Source organism: Cydia strobilella, chromosome 15 (assembly GCF_947568885.1).
Source record: "Cydia strobilella chromosome 15, ilCydStro3.1, whole genome shotgun sequence".
NCBI lineage: Eukaryota > Metazoa > Arthropoda > Insecta > Lepidoptera > Tortricidae > Cydia > Cydia strobilella.
The window spans coordinates 10,417,249-10,436,763 of record NC_086055.1 but is presented as its reverse complement, the minus strand read 5'-3'; the positions used below and the strand labels follow the sequence as shown (position 1 = coordinate 10,436,763).

General features: G+C 37.6%; 1 protein-coding gene across 2 annotated transcripts; it reads left to right on the top strand.

Annotated features, from left to right (window-relative positions):
- The first annotated feature begins 7,914 nt into the window (after positions 1 to 7,914).
- On the top strand, positions 7,915 to 19,344 carry LOC134748029 (upstream stimulatory factor 2). 2 transcript variants are annotated; one of them, XM_063682747.1, is made up of 7 exons: positions 7,915 to 8,041; positions 8,218 to 8,261; positions 8,418 to 8,504; positions 11,579 to 11,662; positions 14,948 to 15,069; positions 15,850 to 16,034; positions 17,530 to 19,344. In XM_063682747.1, exons 1-7 carry the CDS (start codon positions 7,989 to 7,991, stop codon positions 17,681 to 17,683), a joined length of 729 nt encoding a protein of 242 aa, XP_063538817.1. In that variant the 5' UTR covers positions 7,915 to 7,988; the 3' UTR covers positions 17,684 to 19,344. The 2 variants fall into 2 exon arrangements, with proteins under 2 accessions (XP_063538817.1, XP_063538818.1); XM_063682748.1 differs by lacking the exon at positions 11,579 to 11,662 and having other exon boundaries at positions 7,922 to 8,041.
- The last annotated feature ends 171 nt before the right edge of the window (positions 19,345 to 19,515 follow it).

The following is a 19,515-nucleotide window of genomic DNA, read 5'->3' as shown; positions in this document are numbered from 1 at the left end:
ATGCATGGAGCTAATTGGACGACATTATCCAGTCCATCCAACATTCAAATCTATAGCCCATGACCTTAGTTCCCATCGCAGCACAAAAGTGCTGCACTGCAATAGTCTTTGCACCTGGCGGGGACCATCTCCGGATGTATCACATTGTGCGTTCGGGGATGATATCCGCCATGTGTATCCCTTGCTTTTAGAATAAATTGTCTTAAAGGGCCTCTGCGCTGTTGGCTTCGGCCCCACGCATGCCTCCCAAAGGTCCGGGACCCCATGGTCCCGTAATATGGAAAGACAGACAAATAATAATAATAATATTCTTTATTGTGCACAATGAAACATGATCAAATACAGCAAATTAACATAAAAAACTAAGCAGCAACAGGCGGTCTTATTGCTTAAAAGCGATCTCTTCCAGACAACCTTCAGGTAGTAGAAATTAGCGCAAGGAAGAAATATGTATAAGGGTAGCAAAAATAAATGGAGAACAAGTACAGGGATAAAAATCAGCACAACTAAATATATAACAATATCAATACATGCATAAATATAATATATACAATAAATATAAATATATATATATATATATATATCCACAACCGAATCGCTTGGAAGGTAAAAGAATCGTTATAGAATTTAGAAGAAGAAGAAACTTGGGCAAGCAGATAATTCTGGGAGCATCTTAAAGAAGAGAGGTATTTGAAGCGCTCCTTCAGGTAAAGAGAGGGGTTGAAGAGAATACCGTATAGGTGAGCTAGAATGTGGGAATTGCGTCGCAAACGTATAGGAAGCCACTTGAGCTGCGAACGATAGTAGGAGACGTGATCATATTTTCGCTAGCCTTATGAACTTTATATGAACCGGATGCATAGGTTTTGAAGACGTTCTAGTTTATTTAGTTGCTCTTCAGAAAGATCGGGGTAGCTGATATTATTATTGGGGGGGTCGATATAACGTAAGTATGAGCTATGACGTAATAATACTTATTTTTGTTGCTATAATTAAGGTCATTTACATTGGGCGCGGTCAAATTAATGAAAATTCTCTAGGGAACGTTTATTGTGTGTGTTATTCGTATCATAAATATCATAATACACTTAACTACTTACACTATATTTTTATAAATTAGAGTAACATTAATCGTCATGGTTTAACGCCTTTAAAATTATATTTTTAAATACCTACTTCATTTATCGCGGTCAAATGAGTCCTGTTGATTGCTGTATTTAGATTTGTTATCTCTTATCTCAAAACGCAATTTAAAATAATAATAATAATATGATATGACAAGTTCGGTATACCTGCTATCTTTGCTGCTATTATTAAGTAATCTGTGATCATTGCGGGAGAATTCGCAAAATATCTCATCTGTTCTGTGGGACAAAGCGTCTGGGGGAAACAAAGCCTTAATCTGAAGGGCATCGTATGCCCTTTGTACATCAGATATTACGTAAGTAGAGATCATGTTTGCATTGACATAATTATTGCGTGAATTTGGTCTTAATATTAGTAGGGATCATTAATTTTGGCTGGTGTAACTTTTCTTTGTTTTTGTGCTCATGCACAAACGTAAAACCACCCACTTCGTCCAATGCTACAACTGTATAGTCTACATGAGACCACGTGTTCAAAATGCAGGTATCAAGACCAATGTTCTTTTTGGTTTTTTAGTAGTTAACAAAGATAGATATATAACTCCGTAATAGATGAATACAGTCTAAGGAAAAAACGTGCCTCGTAAGCCAAGAAAATTTGATTCTCGATCAGAGGGCGCTACTAGCTTTGGCCTACTGTCGTATAGATGGCGTTGAAGGTTTCGTTTGTTATTTAACAATTTTAACGCATATCAGTGAAAGAACATAGGTCAAAATCATAAAAATAATTAATGCAAATAAAAAAAATCATTTATCCATATTTAAATACATTTTATCGTATTTTTATAAATCTTCATTTTTAGTTTCAAAGTGTGTCGATAGATGGCAGTGAATTTACTATGGTTACAAAATCTACTATGACAGTACCGCTCTATCTGATTATATCCTCTTTGGTAGTTAATAATAGTTGTAACGCCTGAACAAAGATATCCGACTTCATTTTGGACCATATTTGGGAGCTTTTGGACTACCTACTAGTTAGGTGGTTTTACTCTCGATACATTTGTAAATTTTTTAGTAGAAATTTGTTAGGAAAACCGTTTAACTGTGAAAATTAAGAATAATAACCAACATACCCAATATGTTTCCTAAAATATTCCCACATTCCCGTGAAAGCCACCGTGATACCCGCTTGGGGAATATAGAATATAGGCCTATAGGGTCACGGGTAGTCCCCGTTTTGCAGCGAAAACTCTCCATAGCGATTTTTCTTTGCCAACCACCCCATGTGGTGTAGTATAGGTATAGCATAGATATATGTAGATGTAGTATGTAGCTGTGTTGAGTGGAGATAGTTTATTGTAGTTATGAGCAATTGAGCAGTAGTAAACGGACCATTATTCTATAGAGCGCCTATGTTTGACTTGACTACCCCCTCTACCCCTCACCTCAGCCGCGATAACATATCATACGCATTCATGCTTCCAAAAGTTCAATGATGATGGAGTTAATAAGCGAGTCGAGCACTGCGATACGAACATAATGCGATTACCGTGGAGTATTTCATTATATCTCAAAGTGAGCCATAGATTTAGGCTAAAACTCCATGATGATTTTTATTTATTTTACGTTGTGGGTTAATAGGTTAGGTTTGGTATGTATATCCTAGTTCAGACTGAAAATATGCCGTGGGTAAGCTAAAATACTAATATAGCACGGTTTCATTTAGACAATAGTTTTCAGCATTTAACTGAACATTTTGGAGGATCGACAATAAAATAGGTACGTAAGTACTTACCCACAGCTCCACGGCTCCGTCGCTGCGAACTCCGTCCACGAAGCAACCAGTCATTTTCATTTCACCGATTTTGTTTCATGAAGATATCCTGAAATGACAGAGAATCCCTATTCTATGTTAACATATATGAATAGCGAATATATAAAATGTTATGTTTTTGCCATAGCAGGGAATATTAGAATGCTGATATTCATATTTTGTAAGTGTAAATATGCGTAATAAATTAATTAAAAATAATTAACAGTATTTAAAATGCCCAGCATCACTAGACGTCACGGTGTGAGAAACACGAACAGACAAGTTGTCAAACCTGGCACTGACAGCAGTTTGTTTATCACATCGTTACGTCATCCAGATCACGTGACAGCTTGGAGCATTTTTGCGCAAAATTTAAAAACTTACACTAAACTAATTAGTCGATTTTTGAATAAATATTAAAAAAAATTTTGCAATAATTACGTGTCTACCTATAAAATGAAAACAGTTCTAAAAAAATTGTCAACATCCCTATTGACAAAGCTTATCTGCGCTGTGGCCTGCTGCACAATAGTGCCAGTTTGCGCTCATTGAGCTCTCTCAATCTCTTTATAGTCTTTTGTGCAGATATTATCAGTGTAAATAGGTTGATAAAATGTTTTAAGCGCGCTATAGTTTTGTGGAAACGTAGCATATTATTATGAATTCTGCAGGTAAAAAAATATATTGGAAGTTAGGATTCCTCAATTTTAACTTCTAATGAATTTTAATTGTGTGGTAAATTCCATGTATGTACAACAGCACAGAAGATTTTTCCTATTGTTACAAAAGCCACCAAAGCGACAGCGACCTCCATTAAGGAATTATTGGAATTCCTACTATAGTTGGTCAAATTAAATTGTCAGTAAATGAGAACAAAAAAAACAATGCTTACTCATACTCTTCTTTTGGGTGCTAGTACTAGTGTACTCTGTCAAGGCATTTTTGACAGTAGAAAAGAGCGACAAATTTAAAAAATGTAGACGATGAGTTAGCGCCCCATAGAAAATTTGACTTTCGCGCCTTTTTCTACTGACAAACTTGTTTAACCTGCTATAGCTAGCAGCAGCATTTGCATAAATATTTTTACAGATTTTTTCCCGTATCATAAGGTAAAGGTTCTAATTTTGTAGGTAGGTACCGAAAATATTAAGTAAGTATATACCTATAGTTTGTCAAAGGACCACGAATCTAGTATAACTGGATCGGTCATGAGGGGTGGGGGAAAATGACCGAACGGGATAGTCTTATGTATCTTTCAATAGGAGTAGCAGAGAAAGCGCTGTTATTGTTTGTCCTTGTCATAGTTTCACTTTTCCACCGCTGCCACAACCGAGGTTGTGGCAAACAAATAAGTACGTGACATGTCATGTTTGTTCGTTGCTTGTTTAATTATCGTTGTTTTGTATGAAATTGTGCTTTCCCTTATGAAATATAGTGATGGTTAGCGTTTTGAATGCTTGAACCTTGATAAAATACTGGTGAATTGTTCTGTAATCGGCTGTAATAGCCGCTCTGAGCAAAAATATGAGATCATAACCTTTCACACGTAAGTACGGTATTTTACACCTTCCTCTTAACGCAATATATGAGAACAACATCGTAAAATTACGTTACACTCAAAGCAATGTAGAATCAAACGATTTCAATAAAAATATCACAATTATTTACGCAAATTAACAAAACATTATTTGTAAAATTATCCGCCCAAATTACGTAGGTAGGTAGGAGTCTGAGGTCAGCCATCTTTAAACTTCTTTTTAATTTAGCTGCATAACAATCATGTTAGGGATACCAGATGAAAATATCATAATTTTATGGGTAATTTTGACCTCGAAGTTTTTTCGTACTTCTAATTCCAAAAAAATAAATAAACAAATGTTGTTAAGATTAAATGTGGTGTACATTAATTGGTGTGATTGCGATTTGTGATTTCTTTAAATTAAAACCCATAATACATTTTATTTTACGTTTTATTTACTAAACATGTTTAGTTTTGTACCACCTGCGCGAATTATACCTCGGTATTTCATTGTTTATACGCCTAAAAAGAACGGCCCATTGACATTTTATTTAACAATTTTTTAATACCGTCAAACAAGCTAACTTTGCCTCCAGGGTAATCGCCCCAACGTGATATCAAATATTGGGGTGATTTTTACCAATATGGTATCCCCACGTTTATGACGTCATCTATGTCTATCCCTTACGGGCGCACGCGTATAGCTGGTCTATGTAATGCTAGGTCTATGCAAAGGACTGTCTCATTTCAAACATAGACAGAGAGAATCATACTATCTTTGTACTATCACCAAAGAGGATATAATATGATAGAGCGGTACTGTCATAGTAAATTTTGTAACCACACCAAATTCACTGCCATCTATCGACACACTTTAAAACTAAAAATGTAGATTTATAAAAGTACGATATAATGATTAAGGACTGTCTCATTTCAAACATAGACAGAGAGAATCATACTATCTTTGTCTTACACTAGTACTAGCACCCAAAAGAAAAGGATGAGTATAGTTTTTTTTGTTCTTATTTACTGACAACTTGGTTTGACCAACTATACAAGGTTAACAGGTCCCAAATACCAATATTTAATTTCCTCAGTCTCCCAATTTTCAATTTCAGCGGAACAATTTTCAAAATAATTTAATTATTTACTTACGTTAGACCTTAGTTAAGTTTTCGGGCACGTCCTGGCCTTGTTTACAAAAGTTTCCAAAGCTGGATTTGAACGAGTCCTGCAGAATAACAAATTGGACAAATTAAAACTTAGCTATCCAAACACTGGCCAAGTTACTTAAGTAGAGATGGCTAATTGTACTCTAATTTTGTTAGTAAATAGACATTGCCATTAAATAATTTACAGGCGCCGAGAAGGCTTTCATTAGAAAAGGAATAATTTATTTATATATCTAATGTAAATTATGTAATGTAACGGAAAATAATACAGATAAAATAATAATATTTTTGGTCATGAATGGATTAAAACTTTCGAAATTAGGATAATTATATCTAATCTCAATTGAAGCATACCTACAAACAAACCAGTAGCCATCACCAGCTGATCTAAAAGTAATCTACTTTTAGGAAACATTGGGGGTAGCACTGCACTAATAGTTTTTGAATTGTATGTGTTTTTTTATTCGTCCTTACGGACAGACTAAGAACATAGGTCATTTAATACTGTCTAGTCTTTGGTGAGATTAAATTAAGTCTTGAATTCGTTGCAAAAACGACTGAGTGAGTGCACACGTAAATAACTGTAAAAAAAACAATGATAATTGACATTTCCTTTTTTTTTAGTTTAAGTAGATAAAAAGTGCACGAAATTCGTTCGATATATTATATACTAGCCAAAACTATAGTGTAAGTATGTTAAATTTTTTATGCCTACGTAGAAAGCTAATTGCCGCAGCCAATCATCCGGTAATTATGATGGATGCTCTGGCCGATCTCAAATCCATCCAGTAATTGGGTTTCCAAACCGCGCCTGCCATGCCATAATATGATTAATAGAGACATTGGACTTAACTTTTAATTTAAAACTACAGTTTTTTAATCAGGTACGTGTACATATGTGCCCATAGAACCAGTAGGTTTCCCAAGATTAAGCAATATAAGCAATAACTTCTTAAACTAATTAGAACATTTAAAACATTTGATAATTAGCTACCCACTACCAACCCACTACCATAACTACCTAGTCGCTAACCGTAACAAACCAGACAAGTGCGAGTCGGACTCGCCCACCGAGGGTTTCGTACTTTTTAGTATTTTTTGTTATATTTATATTAATAATTTATATTGTAATTTAATATTATGATATAAATAAATTTAAATCTATAGCGGTAACAGAAATACTTACATAATCTGTGAAAATTTCAACTGTAGCTAGCTATCACGGTTCATGAGATACAGCCTGGTGACAGACAGACAGACGGACGTCAGTGGAGTCTTAGTAATAGCAAAGATAGAAATAACTCCGTAATAGATGGATACAGTCTAAGGAAAAAACGTGCCTCGAAAATCAAGAAAATTTGATTCTCGTTCAGAGGGCGCTACTAGTTTTGGCCTACAGTCGTATAGATGGCGTTGACGGTTTCGTCTGTTATTTAACAATTTTAACGCATATCAGTGAAAGAACATGGGTCAAAATCATAAAAATAATTAATGCAAATAAAAAAAATCATTTATCTATATTTAAATACATTCTATCGTATTTTTATAAATCTTCATTTTTAGTTTCAAAGTGTGTCGACAGATGGCAGTGAATTTACTGGGGTTACAAAATTTACTATGACAGTAACGCTCTAGTATCAGTTATTCTATGGTAATAGTAATAGGGTCCCGTTTTTACCCTTTGTGTACGGAACCTTAAAAAACATTAGCCTCCCTTCGTCGTTTAGATTATCAGTCACTGGTTAGGTTTCGGATATTCTTATTCTTATTCTTATAACTTCAGTCATCAAGAGCCATCTAGCGGATAACAAAAACACTATTTACATAGGTAGGTCGTGAAAGTTTCGAACTTTCAAACACGTGAAATAAAAAAAATAGCTCGCTCGAATACACTTAATTAAAATTTTGTATATCTTTTATACTTTTTCAGCTTATTTCACTTTCCATTAAAGATTCCATCTTGTTCAATGCAATGTCAATTCGATGTCAATGTCAACGGCATTCGGCAATATGTATAAAGGCCGTAACACACCGGACGTCGCACCGCACCAAGGTCATTGTGCGACGCATCCATAAGTAAGAGCGACAAAGCGATATCTCTTTCTCCTTGGTGCGGTGCGATGGTGTGTTACATATACCATAATACATTTGCTATAGTGTAGTGAATACATGACTGCCCTAAAACGTTTATCCTTAGGTTGGCTATTTTTATCAAACGTGATTTTATGCCCTACTAAATAAAAACAAATCGTTGAAACATCTCCGGTTCCGGAAACGTTAAATCTTGTCTATGACAATTATGACATTTAAACATAAGGTGTCTATGACTTCGTCACATGACCCTATTATTTTGTCCCCGTGATCAAGTTGAGAAAATTCAAAAATAATTACGCGCAATGGCCAAAGTGGAAATTGACATTGATATGCATGACAATTCTCTCGAAAACAGGTAAAGTGCAATTTGTGTAAAAATGTGGTTCAGTGTGAAGTGCATTACATAATTATCACGTTAAAAATAATGCTATCGAAGGTCACAGATTATTCGCAACTTGGCAAACGACGCATTCTATTCTTTGAGTTCGATAACAAGTGATTGTAATTTTATTTACCGCCTTTTGTTTGCAGTGGAGACGGTGAACTTATGGGCATGGTAGACGAGGGATCTTTCGGTGAGTGATAATGATAACCTTTCAAACATCAGTTGTTTTTGTAACTTTGTTAGGCGGTTTGTTTACCTATGGTAAATACAATTAAATTATCAGGAGAGTGTAATATGTTTGGGTTTTATTGAATTAAGTATAAATTGAATTATGCTTGAATTTCAGGGAGTGCTGAGGATCGGTCTCAATTAGTGGCTCAGTCATTATTCGATTCCAACGTGGACGCCACTACATATAACTTCAGAGATTTATGTAAGTTTGGGAATTGATAACAAATAGTTAAATAACAATTCTAAAATGCATGTTAATCCCCCAGGTCTTGGGCAAAAAATACTAACAAAACAGAACCCAGCACTCCTTTTTTCTAGCACTCAATTTCAATTCATGCTACCTTCCGACTGATTGTTTATAAAGATTACACTATAACTACTGGAAATGAAAATAGTTCAAATATTCTAGAACATGGTGCTTGTGGTTAAGGCATGTTCCCGGTACTTATTTTCTATAGCCGAAGCCAGGAAATTCCTGGTTTTGTAATATAACATCAGTATCTGGAACCAAGGCTTGATTTGTAAGATTCTCAAGGCTATCCCAAGCAGAGAAATGGCAGACATAATCATGAGTATGCTTAGCGATAGAGAATTTGAGGTCTACCTTGGTGATGCCAAAAGCCGCAAGAGAAGACTGAACAACGGCCTACCTCAGGGCTCTGTCCTCGCTCCAAGTCTTTTCAATCTTTATATTCACGACTTGCCATCTACTGAGTCCACTAAATTCATTTACGCGGATGATATAGCACTTGTTTACCAGAGTAAAGATTTCAGGTCAGGTGAGGAAGTGTTGCCGTCAGATTTAGTGAAACTCAGTAAGTACTTCAGTGCATGGCGCTTAATACCCAGTGCAAGCAAGACGGAAGTGGCATGTTTTCACCTTAACAACCGGTTTGCCAACTACCAACCGGCTGTATTTCTCAATGAAAATCTGTTGAAGCACAACCCGTATCCGAAGTACCTTGGAGTGACACTGGATAGAATGTTGACCTACAAAGAACATCTCCATAAAGTGGCTCTAAAGGTTGCCTCGCGGAACAACATCCTCCACAAACTCTGTGGCACTACTTGGGGCGCATCCGCTGATTGCCTACGTACGTCGGCTACAGCACTGGTCTTCTCAGCGGCCGAATATTGTGCTCCAGTATGGCTAGAGAGCGCACATGTTCAGAAAGTGGACACCAAGCTGAATGAAGCAATGCGATGCGTGTCAGGCACAATTAAATCAACGCCACTTCATTGGCTCCCGGTGCTCAGCCATATTGCTCCGCCGCATCTGCGTAGACTGCAAGCGCTAAAAAGAGAAGCGGCAAAAATACAAGCGCAACAGTCTCTACCTTGCCACCAGCCCTTCTGCCACCCCCCACCCCAGCGTCTTAAGTCTCGCCACCCAGCATGCGTTACAGCCCAAAAACTAAGTGGTTTTGACGTCAACCAGAGCTGGAAGAGCGAGTGGAGCAAAGCTACTGCTGGAACTACCCTACAAGCCATAGATCCCACAGCGAAACCAGACAGGTTTGGCCTGCCTCGAAAACTCTGGTGTCGTGTAAACAGACTGAGGACAGGTCACGGACGCTGTAACTACTTTCGTCATAAATGGGGTTGGCGGGACTCTGCTCTCTGCGACTGTGGTGAAGAGGTTCAAACCGTTAAGCACATTATACAGCGCTTCCCTCTGCACTCATTTGCAGGCCCCCCGGAAGATCTGTTTAAATTAACACCTGACGTAATCTCGTGGCTCGGGACCCTGAATGTGGACTTATAATTATCTTATTCAGACTATTATCCAATTTTATAAAGAATGTTTATGTATATACGCCATACGATTAAATAAATAAGTACCAGGTGCATGCCCTACTTGTGGTCCTACTTACAGTCCTGCAAATGCAGAAGGCCTATCTGCTAGTGTGAAAAAGATAGATAAGATGTTAGGTAAAATGTTTATTAGACACAGAAAGTAATACATTATGGTTAGCTGGCTCCCAATCTTGCAGGACTGCAAGCATGCATATTAGGTTAACACTTGTTGACAGTAATAGAGTTAAGCATACAAGTGCCCCACCTGTAGACAAGCTGTCAGTGTATGTGGTATAGAGGATAAGGAATAATGTCAATGGTCAATGTATTAACTTTTTCGATGCCGTGTCAAACACAAATGCTGTTATCCAGACTCCACCTCACCGAAGTGTCAATACTAAAATTGAACTTTATGCATATGCTATGTTGCTCTGTGGTTTATGACCGATTAATCGGTCTTTGGCGTTGAAGCTACTGTGCGTATAATATCAGTCATTGGCATCCAAAAGGTTAACTATCAATTTAGAGATATGTATGGTCTCTTGACAATACTTTTCTCTTTGACTACAATCTTTAAACTCACCATTTGACAGCATTGAAGATGCTGGACATTACCTTGACTCAATTTGCAGTTTATTCCTAATTAGAATCAGAGAATGTGAGCTTAGAGTTTTAATGTGAGCGCCAAGGTGGTTTAAACTTACTACCTACCCTTTTGCCTGTCAAATTAAGAGCCCATCACTGTGCACACTATCACTTCTAAATAATTGTAATTATTTAAATTTAGCGAAAGATACTTAAAAAAAGAGGCGTAGCGGCCTCCTTTAAATTTCACGATAGATATTTAAAAAAGGAGGCCACTACTTACTGTATTTTGTATTTAAGTACCTTTTGAGAACATTTTATTAGTTTTAACGTTGCTAGATTTATGCATCCAAAGTTAAAACGCCGGTTTTGTTTTGAGTTCATAGACAAATCCAGCAACATAAAAACTAGTTTGATGTACTTAAATACAAAATACAGTAGTGAAGTAGTGGCTTCCTTTTTTAAATATCTATCGTTAAATTTGAATAATCACAATTATTTAGCAGTGGCGCTAGTGTACACAGTGATGGGCTCTTAAAGGTGACAAGGAAGCCACAAAAATATCTGACAAATATTTTTGTTGAAGAGTAACATATTATTGCAGGTGACTGTACTAGTTAGGAACCTATGGTACTTATTTAGTTTGAAGAAGTTTAAATCATTTACATTTGGATCTGAGTTGCATTTGTGTGTTCATTCAGTTTTCAAACAAAACAAAATCAAATCTACTTCTTACACTATAGCTTCACACCTGACAAATTTTGAATGTTTTTCTTGTACGGCTGGGCCTTAGGAGGATATTATTTAAACTTAGTGTAATAAAACTATACTATCATGGTTGTATGGCTATTTAGTCCTGAATTATGGCAGGCATTATAAGAGTATATTTTCCAGCTGGCGGTGTAACATACAAGTTAGTCCAAATGACATCCACTGAAGAGTCCACCAATAACATAGCAGCCCATTCACCAACACATGGTAAGTCACTTATTTTCTATCTTAAGAGCTTTTTATACTGACGACAGGGACACAGCAATACATACATGAAAGTAAAGATATCTTCTTGTGTCTCACATACTGTGGCATCTCATCAATTACTAAATTCAGAAAGGTTTAACTAACTTACGAGTGAAATAAAACTATGAAAACGGATTATATCGCGTATATTGAATTTATAATACATCCCGACGTTTCGAACTCTTTACAGCGTTCGTGGTCAACGGGTGACTGAGGAAAAATTACAAAGTGCAAAAATACCCACATACTAAAATAATGAACAATCATAGACTACAAACTTTAAGGCTGGTTGTACATGCAAAATCGGTTCATAAGGCTAGTTATACACTATAATTATTTTTCAAGTAAAGATATATATATATACGCGATAAAAAAACTATGCCGGCTCCAACCCTACACCACGGACCCGAGAAGATTTAATTCCCTCCTAAATTGTAGGAGGGTATCCCAATATGGGACCGGCAACAAACTCGGCGGGACACATCTTTTCAAAACATCAGAATGTCCAGCATCATCCAACACTAAGGTCTCACAGTCTATGTCTCGCTTGCTCCTTTATCAGGTGGACTACAGGATCCCAAGCTGGTGGTAGAGAAAAGCCATCTTCCCTATTAAAGTTTGGATATTTCTTAATCTCAATGGCCTCGCGCAGCATTCTGGGTATGTAACGCTTCTCCTTGGCAAGAACCAGAGGCTTATCAAACTTGATTGAGTGATTGGCTTTATCCATGACATGCTCACAGACAGCAGACCTAGGTCGACGGTGCTTGACATCAGCTATGTGTTCCTTCACCCGAGTGGAAATGCTCCGTTTCGTCTGCCCGACATATGATAGGCCACACTCACAGTCCAGCCTGTACACTCCTGCAGTCTGTAGAGGGGTATTGCATTTTACAGGCCTCAGGAATTGTGACATCTTCTTCATTGGCTTGAAATATGTTTTTATAGAAGCACGCTTCAAGATGTGGCTGATCCTGTCCGTGACCCCCCTGACAAAAGGCAGAATGGCAGGCCTGCGCTCGACTGTGGGGATCTTAATGTGGGACCTCTGGTTGACCCGCGGTATCCTGAGCTCATTTGCCTGGAGCGCGCGCCTGGCATGCTGGAGCTCCGCGGCCAGATGCTGGTCATCACATATCTTCTGGGCTCTCTGAAACAAAGATTTGCCTACTGTAACAAGTTGACTGGGATGGTGATGCGATTTGCCATTTAAGTACCTATCAGTATGAGTAGGTTTCCTATACACAGTGCGACCTAGGGTGTTATCAGGACAAAACTGCATTGAACAAATGAATGAATGATGAATTCAGGGTACAAGACTGCATTGAAGTTGTCAAGAAGAGGTTATGTGAGCAGAACATGTCAGAGGAATATGCTAAGCTGTTGGAACATTGCCTTACATCTGGCTACTTGCTATGGAATGGTGAATTCTACCTTCAAGTCGACGGCGTGGCCATGGGGTCTCCGGTGTCTCCAGTAGTCGCTGACATCTTTATGGAGGACTTCGAGGAGAGGGCACTCTCATTGGCTCCTGTGCGACCGAAGATATTTAAAAGATACGTAGATGACACTTTTACTATACTTCCAAAAAGTAGTGTTTCAACTTTCTTGGATCACCTAAATTCCATCCTTAGCAAAATAAAATTTACTATGGAGTTGGAAAAAGACTGTTCTCTCCCCTTCTTAGATGTATTGGTAAAAAGAAATCCTGATAACACCCTAGGTCGCACTGTGTATAGGAAACCTACTCATACTGATAGGTACTTAAATGGCAAATCGCATCACCATCCCAGTCAACTTGTTACAGTAGGCAAATCTTTGTTTCAGAGAGCCCAGAGGATATGTGATGACCAGCATCTGGCCGCGGAGCTCCAGCATGCCAGGCGCGCGCTCCAGGCAAATGAGCTCAGGATACCGCGGGTCAACCAGAGGTCCCACATTAAGATCCCCACAGTCGAGCGCATGCCTGCCATTCTGCCTTTTGTCAGGGGGGTCACGGACAGGATCAGCCACATCTTGAAGCGTGCTTCTATAAAAACATATTTCAAGCCAATGAAGAAGATGTCACAATTCCTGAGGCCTGTAAAATGCAATACCCCTCTACAGACTGCAGGAGTGTACAGGCTGGACTGTGAGTGTGGCCTATCATATGTCGGGCAGACGAAACGGAGCATTTCCACTCGGGTGAAGGAACACATAGCTGATGTCAAGCACCGTCGACCTAGGTCTGCTGTCTGTGAGCATGTCATGGATAAAGCCAATCACTCAATCAAGTTTGATAAGCCTCTGGTTCTTGCCAAGGAGAAGCGTTACATACCCAGAATGCTGCGCGAGGCCATTGAGATTAAGAAATATCCAAACTTTAATAGGGAAGATGGCTTTTCTCTACCACCAGCTTGGGATCCTGTAGTCCACCTGATAAAGGAGCAAGCGAGACATAGACTGTGAGACCTTAGTGTTGGATGATGCTGGACATTCTGATGTTTTGAAAAGATGTGTCCCGCCGAGTTTGTTGCCGGTCCCATATTGGGATACCCTCCTACAATTTAGGAGGGAATTAAATCTTCTCGGGTCCGTGGTGTAGGGTTGGAGCCGGCATAGTTTTTATCGCGTATATATATATATCTTTACTTGAAAAATAATTATAGTGTATAACTAGCCTTATGAACCGATTTTGCATGTACAACCAGCCTTAAAGTTTGTAGTCTATGATTGTTCATTATTTTAGTATGTGGGTATTTTTGCACTTTGTAATTTTTCCTCAGTCACCCGTTGACCACGAACGCTGTAAAGAGTTCGAAACGTCGGGATGTATTATAAATTCAATATACGCGATATAATCCGTTTTCATAGTTTTATTTCATGAGTAACTATCGCGGTAACCGAAGACAATATTAACTTACGAGTATTAGGCAGAACTATTCTGAAAACTATATTCCATGTCTTGTCTAGACCCCTTTCTTCATCTCATGAAAAAATATTTGAAGAATATTTAGCTATTATGCTTAGATTGTTTGAGAAAGCAATGAAAAAATAGATTTACTATAGGTATTTAAATAAATAAAATAAAAAAAAGTGTAAAAATATGGGTGCACAAATCATCTCAAATATGTCCCATAGCTCTTATGTCAGCGAATTAGGAACAAATATATAAGGGCATATTTTTGAGTAAGTTGTCTACACTCATATATATTTACACTTGACTGTACAAAAGGGTTCAAATTAAAAAAAATACTTTTTTGTCAGTCCTTCCAGATGGCGAATTTTTTGTAATAAGCAACCCAGTGGAGGTGTTTGGGACTGGCACAGCACAAAAGAAAACTATCCGCACGGAACGGCTACAGGCAAAAGCAGTTACCGCTAAAAAAGTAAGTAAAGAACCGGCCAAGTGCGAGTCGGACTCGCGCACCGAGGGTTCCGTACTTTTTAGTATTTGTTGTTATAGCGGCAACAGAAATACATCATCTATGAAAATTTCAACTGTCTAGCTATCACGGTTCATGAGATACAGCCTGGTGACAGACAGACAGACGGACAACGGAGTCTTAGTAATAGGGTCCCGTTTTTACCCTTTGGGTACGGAACCCTAAAAAGTAAAAAATGCGGTCAAATAACTTGACAATATTACCATCATAAAAAAGCTACTATAGGCTATCTTCTTGCCATTGTTTTCTTACCTTTTAGATACATATAGATTATAGATGCCATGTTCGTTTGTTGACACAATTTAGCTCTGTGGGCTGTGGGCCTTAGTATTAGCAAAGATAATTGATTGTAATAGAGAGGTAGTCTAAGAAAAAAACGTGCCCCTTAGTTTGACATCCAAATCAGATGGCGCAACTTTTGACAATCAGAGTTACCGCAAAATGTATGGCGGCTCCATACATATATAGCGCCATCTCGTTTAGCTGTCTAATTCGAACCACGAAATTGTCTTGGATTTTACACATCTTAATCAATGTATCTTTGGTATTAGAAAGCTATAGATATGCGATTGCATGTAAAGTTGATATGACATTTTCGATATAACCCAATAATAGTCTGTCAAGGATTTGATTATTTGAAGAGGTCTTAGAAAGCCATTCATATTCGATTTACAAATCAGTTTTGCGAAAGAGTCAATACAATATCTAATCCTAAACTTTCAGCGAGACGACAAAAGGCGAGCAACACACAACGAGGTAGAGAGGCGCCGGAGAGACAAAATCAACAATTGGATCACAAAGCTGGCTGCCCTGGTGCCCAACTCAGGTCTGCCCGACACAGCGAGCAAGGGCGGCATTCTGGCCAAGGCTTGTGATCACATCACGGACCTTACGGAGAAGCAGAAGAGGTAATGGTTCAAAATTAAACTATCGTGAGACATAATATTGTCTGTGAGACATATTTCAAAATATTTAGATCACTACGGTTTCACTCGCTATTATTTTTAGTCGCTTTTGGCGACATGTTTCGTACTTTTCGGGAGACACTCGTGTTTGAGGAAGGACTCCCGAAGAGTCCGAAACATAGTGAGTGAAACTGTAGTGATCTAAATATTTTAGGTTCATTTAAAAAAAATATGGCTCCATGTAATTAGTTTGTCAAAGGACTGTCTCATTTCAAACATAGACAGAGAGAATCACACTATCTTTGTCTTACACTAGTACTAGCACCCAAAAGAAAAGGATGAGTATAGATTTTTTTGTTCGTATTTACTGATAGTTTGGTTTGACTAACTATAATTGACCCTTTGGACGCCACGCCTACCGTGCGCGGGGCGCCATCGTGAACCTTATCTGAATGCACGAAGGCTGATATTGGGCTGTAGCCTCGCGCCTCAGTGGACGTCTTGTACGTTTTGTACTGCCGAATTTCACCTTCTGTAATCGTAATGAAACTGCACATACAATGACATGAGATATATCTATGCCTGTAATTAGTTTATATAGCTCCAGTAGGCCTAGCATCTCGCGACAGTATCTCGCCCGCCAGATAGACTACCCGTCTTTTTCTAACCGTATTAATTTAACAGGGACGGGTAGTCTATGTCGCGGGCGAGATACTGTGGCGCTAATCATGTGCTAGCCCGGCTGCTTATAAAACAAACTAAATAGTGCAAAAACAAGGTTTTGTATGAAAAGCTTATATTCGCTGTATATTTATTTAACTATGGTATCTGAAGCTACATAAACTAATTACAGAACTAGATATACCTTATCCTGTTGTAAGTACAGAGTTTCAGAGGAATCTAGCTAGTCGTTTTAAAATGAGAGCGTTACTACGTTTGTTGTATGGAGAATCGAGCTTGCTGCGGACTCTTAAAAAATACCTAAGCCCCTTTCAGCCTACATTTACATGAATATGGTCAGAACAACTCGTCATAGACTTTTATGTCTGACTTCAAGCCAACTTTGTCAGTAGAAAAAGGAAAATAACCCTTCATGCCTACATTTTTTTAATTTTGCCCGTTTTTTTTTACTGACGGAAATGGCTTGACAGACTATAGTTCATCTGTGTTCTTGTCATTCAAATAATAATATTATATAGGGACGAGATAGACAGTATTTTTAAATTTTCTGATTTTTCCCATGTCATGCAAAAAAACTGAAATAATTTTACATCAGTTAATGGGAAATTTTTGCTGAATGCACAATTCCCTCACTAAAATTAAGAAATATTAAAAAAAGTGGCATTTTATTGAAATATCTATACAGTGTTCTTAATTTTTCTTGAGTTGCCGGTTTTGAAACTGGTTCTGTCTAAGAGAAAGTCATCACACTCAGAATTTTTTCAGGACCTCTTTTCTTAAACTACTGTATTTTACCAATAGAATTTTCCTATTTCAGATTAGAAAAGTTAGAAGTAGAACACGAAAAGCTGGTTCTAGAAATATTAAGGCTCAACCAAGAGCTAACCGAGCTTCGGAAAGAAAACGTGACGATGCGGAATCAACTGGCAGACAACTGCGTGGTGCCGCGGCCGAAGGCGCAGAAGCCTTAGCTGAAGCCCTAAACTGTGCTGGTTTACAACTGAACATAGGACCTCTATCTCCGCGTTATGAAGCGTTTACGACCGCGGTCACCACACATAGGCGCTCTGAGACTAGTGGGAGAAGTAAGTGCAGAAATGTTAGGAGCAGAATGCACATTTATCTCAGGCAATGCCGCTTGGGACGACTGTTCCTTGGCTCCATACTTAATTGATCTAATGCCCTATCCACGAGATCAGCTGTTGGCTACCCCCCAAAAAGGAAGAGAGGAAAGGCGGTCCAGTTTGCGCTGTTTCTACCTATATGTAGCTGCCCGGTCAAGTTTGATATCATTTTCGAATAAATCAAAGACTTGAGACAAAAGCGCAAAAGATTGTACAGCCTCAGTGCAAGCGTCCAAGGGGTTTGAGCAGCGTCCACTGACCCTCGCCTACGTTTGCATTGTTAAACATGGATGCCATGCCGCATGCTTTGCTGGTCGCCCCGCTCGAGCGCACTATACTAATAAGAACACTATACGTAGCATAGGACTCAGCATACTACACCGTTTCATACTAGTACCGTCACGTTGTGGTATTCAAAATTACCTTTACACACTATTCTCTTGACAAGAAAGTGTTCAGATCATTTTTGATATTTGTAATTAACATTGGTACAGACGCTACTAAAATTCTAGGCCTGTGAGTGCAAATGTTTAGTGATCGCGATTATTATTATATGCTCCATTTGTAAGTGATTTGTGGAACTGAGGTGACTGTGTAAACTCTTGGTGCTGGAATGTGTGTGTGTTCAATTCAAAATATGAATAGTGACGATGTATATTTGAACGTTTCGGCAACAGTGTGCATGTTGTAAGTTATATTATCTTTACTTTTAAGTGTTTAAAATAATGTAAGCTAAGAAAACGACAGCCAGAATAAAAGTTGACTGCAGTGACCTTTAAACCTATAACAGAGACAGTGAACATTCTTACTTAACTATGTATATTTTAACATATACCATTAAGGAATGTGTCACGCGGTTTTACTTGGATACATTATTTGAAATTACTAAAGTACAGATGTTATTGAGAACCAAATATGAAGTTTCTGTAAATATTAGTTACAAGCACTGACTGCCTGATATTCTAAATTAAATAATCGTATGTATATTCCAGTTTGTCTGTGTTAACTCACTAACGTTTTGCAAGAGAAACTTTATTTCCAAATAATAATAAGTAATAAATACCAGTCAGATATTTTTAGGAGCAGTATGATTTATTGCCAACATATGACCAATATAAATTTTAATATGTAAGACCAACAACATGATTGACATTAAATTTATTTATGACCTGAGTATAAAGTATCTTACTTTTTCTTAATGTTTAGTTTACCGGCAGTGCAGCTAGTAAGTAAACTTATCTTTTAATCATGTCTTAAGTATAATTATTAAACACGCAGTGAAAACTAGGTATAGCTGTACCATATTGACAAAATATTATTGTTCTAGCAATTGATTTATAGTTACTATTTGTATGTAGTTGGTGTAAAATTATGTGTTCTCGTTTTATTTGTTTTATCATGCAAAATTGCATTAAGTGTTAGTTTATGTTATAGAAATATTTTGTTTTCAATTTATTTATCAAATCAAGACTTTTATGTTATTGCATATTATGTGAAATGTAATACTCTCAAGAAATAACGTATGGTAACTAAATTCTGCATTAATTTAAACATACTTAATACATTTTTGCCATAGTAAAAACATCACAGTGTGTTAATAAGACTAATAGAAAGGAAGAAATGTATTTAGTCAAGATTTTGGATCCCATTTGCACATATATTTCGCTTATTGTTCTTAC